Below are 5,370 nucleotides of genomic sequence, written 5' to 3' on the forward strand. Positions count from 1 at the left end.
GTAGTGTCCTTTAACTTCAACAAACATGTATGCCATCTTCAGTTCTATCTGTAAATCTGCACATTGATATTGTATATTCAAAAGAGACACTCTAGATTAACATCTTTTACTGTTGATAATATGTACACATGTTCTGTTTGGTTTATTTTATATTTTTTTTGTACTGTTCATGCATACATTGGCTGTTTATATCTATTTTCCTTAACTTTTCATTCATGTGCAATGCGTCTACATGCTGCTGTGACAAAATAATTATCCAAACTGGGATCAATAAAAGTATATCTTATCTTAACAAACATACCCCCAAACAATAAACTTAAACTGTTTTATTTATTTATTGTGAGACATCCTCCCTCTCACTACGCTCATGCAGTATTACATTGCATTCATAGCTTTTGGGACATAAATTGACAAGCATATCTTAGCACCTCCCATGCTCTAAATCCATAAAAAGCCACCTACACAATGCAGCAGGCACTGAGGACAACACATGGATAATTAAAGTGCAACGAAAAATGGAAAATCCGAGTTAGTGGCAACTTATTTTGTGTTGCTGAAGATCTGTCTCTATTTCTAGGTCAAAGTGGTGATTCTAGGCCAGGATCCATACCATGGTCCTAACCAAGCCCATGGATTGTGCTTCAGTGTAAAAAAGCCAGTGCGTCCTCCACCCAGGTTAAAACATGTTCATTATCTCTGCCTGTGATCTTCTTCTTACTTAAAATCACACAATGCAGTTATGTGCAATGCTTTGACATATTTAACACACATTTTGATGCTTTTTATTTGTAGTTTGAAGAACATGTACAAAGAACTGGTGACGGACATTGAAGGCTTTCAGTGCCCTCAACACGGAGATCTAACTGGATGGTCCGAACAAGGTTATTTTTTAAAAAGCAGTTTGTTGAATGTTTACGCAAAGATGATGGCAATTATCTGACTGCCGTCTTCTCCATCTGTGTCCTGGCTCAATCAGGTGTGTTGTTGCTCAACGCTGTGTTGACCGTCCGAGCGAGCAACGCCAACTCCCACAAAGGCAGAGGCTGGGAGACGTTCACTGACGCCGTCGTGCAGTGGCTCTGCAACAACCAGGAAGGCCTGGTGTTCATGCTTTGGGGAGCGTATGCTCAGAAGAAAGGAGCTGCCATTGACGGGGTTAGTCTGCAGCACTGTGGTTTTAAAAGAAAGCGTATTTCTAATGTTCATGCATCTAAGTTCATGTTTTCTGTGTCTGCAGAAACGCCACCTCGTCCTGCAGGAGGTGCATCCTTCCCCCCTGTCCGCTTGTAAAGGATTCTTCGGGTGCAAACATTTCTCCAAGGCCAACGAGTACCTGGTGCAATCGGGAAAGTCTCCCATAGACTGGAAGTCTCTTTGAACTGTTTTTCATGGTTCTCAACATGAATGTTACTTAACTACAGATCAAAACCCACCCATAAGCTTCCTGTTTTATCAATAGAATGTGCAGATATTTCTTTATGAGAGTCAAGAGTTCATGTCAGTAGTTGAACATATTAATTGTTTAGCTATACACTGAATATTCTTAAATATATCTTTCTCAATATGCTTTTCCAACATTGTAAATATGTCTGTGTTTTCTGTTTACTTTTGTTTTATTGAAATGTTGGTTTTATTAAAGAGGTTCTAAATAGTGGATATTGTTTCTTAATGTTTCTCAATGTGATCACTCAGCCAGCTACCTCAGATACACATACCAAGTGGAGCAGTTCACGTCCCATTGCATTTCAGAATCACTTCACATTAGTGGTTTCTTTTGTTTTAGTAAAATAACGTGTGGATCATGCAAAAGGCTAAATAATAAGGCCACTGCTTTTCCTGCAAGTAAACATGTCTGCCATGATGATGGTCAGTCATTCCACCAGCTGTCACTTTGCTTAAACTAACACAAGTTGCTTGAGTTTAATTAACATTCAGTCAAGTTAAGTCAAATTAACCAGTGGTGTAAAGTAACTAAGTACATTTACTCAAATACTGTACTCAAGTACAACTTTGGAGAGACTTGTACTTGAGAATTTCTTTTTCTTTTTTCTTTTTTTACTTATACCCCAATACAGGTAAAGGTAAAAGGTGCACTTGTACTCCACTACATTTATTTAATACCTTTACTGCAGTTACTTAGCATACATATATTTTTTAAATGTAAAATATAATCAACATTTAAATAAGACTTGCATTACACATGGAGTAAAATTCATAAGCTACCCTTCAGTGTACAAAGTCATTAAAACTATTCCACCTTTACCAGTTTGATAACACTTTAATGCATCAATAATTATAATACAAACATATGTTATTCTTAAATGGGCGAATCTGCACTTTTACTTTTGATACTTTTAGTATATTTTGATGCTAATACTTTTGTACTTTTACTTGAGTAACAGTTTTAATGCAGGACTTGTAACAGAGTATCCTAAACACCCGGATACTTCTACTTTTTCTTAAGTACAAGATCTCAGTACTTCCATAACTTCTCCCACTTCTGAAATCAATTTATATAAAACATAATGCAGTGAAGTTGCCTTCTTTAAAACTAGAAAAATAAACACTGTCCTTTTAATAAATTGACCTTTACCACCCTCATGTGCAGAATCCTTTGGGGGTAAAAAAACAGGAAGTAATTCGCCTTCTTGTCGACGTAAAGGCGCGGCTCTGCCAGTGACGTAATGACGTAAACAGGAAGATATTGGAAAGCTCCTTTTAAACTTCGCCCCTGTCAGTCTGGTAATGTTTGTCCGTTAAACTACTGACAATGCCTGTGCAGAGCCTGCCAGTCCGGGATGCGTCCATACATTTCCGTTTACTGCAGCAGTATCTGGTTCTTCTGAAGAATTACCCCATCCTTACTAAATCTGTGACGAGGTCTGTAGCTCTGCTTATTCCCTGACTGTCACTGTTCTGCAGCCTCGTGCTTGTTTCAAGTTGTTTGCACAGTTTGACATTCAGAACAAATAAACGTGATTTTGTATAGATTACTGTTTGCTACATTGTAATATGTCGCAATCTGCAGAGGTACGGAGAAGTACTCAGATTAAATACAAGTAGGAGTATCTGAGTGTAGGAATTATCTAATTTACTAGTAATGGTACTCCATTTAAAATGTTACTCGAGTTAAAGTACAAAAGCATTAGCATGAAAATATACTTAAAGTAGAAAAGTACTCATTATGCGGGTTGGTTCATTTCAGAATAATATATATTATATGTTTTGATTATATCTTATTGATACATTAAAGTGGTTTCTAAACTGGTAAAGGTGCAGCCTATGTATTTAATATATTTGAATACTGTGTAGGGTAACTGGTGAATATAACCCAGGTGTGACTAAAGTCTTATTTAAGTGTTGATTATATTTCACACCATTAATGCAAATCTGCAAAGTAACTAAATGTAATACATAAATGCAGTGGAGTAAAAGTACCCTATTTAACTTTGAACTTTATTAGGGTAGAAGTACAAAGTAGCAAGACATTAAAATAAATACCTTTAATGTAAATTATTATATTTTATTGATGCTTTAAAGTGTTATCAAAGCTGATGAAGGTGCAGCTAGTTGTATTGACTTTATATTACTTTGTAAGGGTAGTGTGTGAATATACTCCAGGTGTAACTAAAATCTTATTTAAGTGTTGATTTATATTTCACATTATTATTCCAAATCTGTAAAGTAACTATCAGAATCAGAAATCCTTTATTAGTCCCACAAAAGTACAAAATAAATGTAGTGGAGCAAAAGTACACTATTTACCTTTTGAATTGTAGTGGAATTAAAGTATAAAGTAGCATACATTGTACTTAAGTGCAGTACTTGAGTAAATGTACTTTGTTACTTCCCACCTCTGGGAATTTGTTAGCAGTTTTCAATGTGGTTATTGACTTCAAAGTGTATCTCCTTTGTTTGCACTGACCACTGACTGCTCTCTGGTGTCATCACTCTGTAGCCAATCAGCGTCTGCCCTGAAAACCTCCCCTAGTTTTTGACACTGGTTTAATTGGATAATAATACTATGATAACTGTATCTGCTGCATATTAAAAGAGTTCTCTTGTGTGTTTTTGATATTTTTAGTGGCATCCTCTCAGCTTTAGGAAATGTTCTGTCTCAGATTTTGGAGGCAAGAAAAAAGATCAAGAGTGGAGCCCCGGTCGGTGAGATCGACCCGGCTGCAGCTGCTCGATATGCAACCTTTGGGTGAGACCTTATATGGAAACAAAATTGAGGGTTGATGTGCTAAATAACAGGAAAATACATGTAAGGGTTTGTGATTGTGAGCTAAAATGCATCACCAATTGTGGGAAAATTACCTGTCCTCTATGTTCCTGTGTATTTCAGGTTTTTTATCACAGGTCCAGTGAGCCATATCTTCTACCAGCTGATGGAGGTGTGGATGCCCGCAACAGACCCGCTCTGCATAGTCAAACGTCTGCTACTGGATCGGCTTATTTTTGCCCCTGGCTTTCTGCTGATTTTCTACTTTGTTATGAACATCCTGGAGGTAGGTCCTCTCAGAAACTGTCCCCCTTAACATCAGATTAAAGGAGCTCTGTAGTGATTTGAGATGCTCCGGCATTAAGTTGTGGGAAATACACAATTGCAGCAGCAGAGGGAGCAATTGGTTTAGCCCTGAGTCTGGTTGAAGGAGAAAAAGGACACCCCTCCTGTCATGCAAAGCAAACTTTCAATAAACCAGTTAGTCACAACAGTTTTTTTGTTCAAATTTGTTTGCATTTTACAGATTAAATGGAACTTCCTATTAAAGGTCTTTACAGTTTTAAAAATCAGAGATTTAAAAAGCCCCTGAAATGACCTTCCTAGATCCGGATCAAACCCGTCTTTTATTGAAAACCTGCAAAACTGATGTTGAACCCAACTGTTCTTCTCCTGCTAAATTTGATAAAAAATGGCCAAACTGATCATTATCTCGGATAAAATCATATTTATATTTGAACGGATTTGTGAATACTTGCTTCTGATTGCAACTGCATTCTTCGGTCTGTTATTTCTATATAGCAGACCTCTGCTGCAAAAAAGATAATTGCTATGCAAGCAGTTATTTTCCCATTACTAATCTGATGTGTTCAAATGGCAAACTGATCCTTTTTTAAATAGGATTTAAAAACTCCTGCTATGCTTAAACCTTCATTTTGACCACAGTATTTTTTCCAGTGTCTTCATGTTTATTGTATAGTAAACGCATGCTTTATCGTTTTCATATAGACAAATGAAAAATAAATGAAACCAAATTACCGTCCCATCTTTTTCCCAGGCAAAAGGATGGAGAGACTTTGAAAGCAAGATGAGAGGAAGTTACTGGACTGCCTTGAAAATGAACTGGAAAGTGTGGACTCCCTTTC

At 36.9% G+C, this 5,370-nt stretch overlaps 2 protein-coding genes across 2 annotated transcripts; both read left to right on the forward strand.

Annotated features, from left to right (window-relative positions):
* Nucleotides 1–577: 577 nt before the first annotated feature.
* Nucleotides 578–1,654, forward strand: unga (uracil DNA glycosylase a; the record flags this gene model as incomplete). Its single annotated transcript, XM_010780815.1, has 4 exons — nucleotides 578–675; nucleotides 793–881; nucleotides 977–1,155; nucleotides 1,238–1,654. Coding segments are annotated over 4 exons (507 nt in total), but the record flags the coding sequence as incomplete, so codon positions are not given.
* Nucleotides 1,655–2,690: 1,036 nt separating this feature from the next.
* On the forward strand, nucleotides 2,691–5,366 carry pxmp2 (peroxisomal membrane protein 2; the record flags this gene model as incomplete). The annotated part of the gene is made up of 4 exons (XM_010780816.1): nucleotides 2,691–2,880; nucleotides 4,085–4,207; nucleotides 4,349–4,511; nucleotides 5,283–5,366. Coding segments are annotated over exons 1-4 (480 nt in total), but the record flags the coding sequence as incomplete, so codon positions are not given.
* Between the last annotated feature and the right edge of the window lie 4 nt (nucleotides 5,367–5,370).

Source organism: Notothenia coriiceps, unplaced genomic scaffold (genome assembly GCF_000735185.1).
Source record: "Notothenia coriiceps isolate Sejong01 unplaced genomic scaffold, NC01 NC01_scaffold00022177, whole genome shotgun sequence".
Lineage (NCBI taxonomy): Eukaryota > Metazoa > Chordata > Actinopteri > Perciformes > Nototheniidae > Notothenia > Notothenia coriiceps.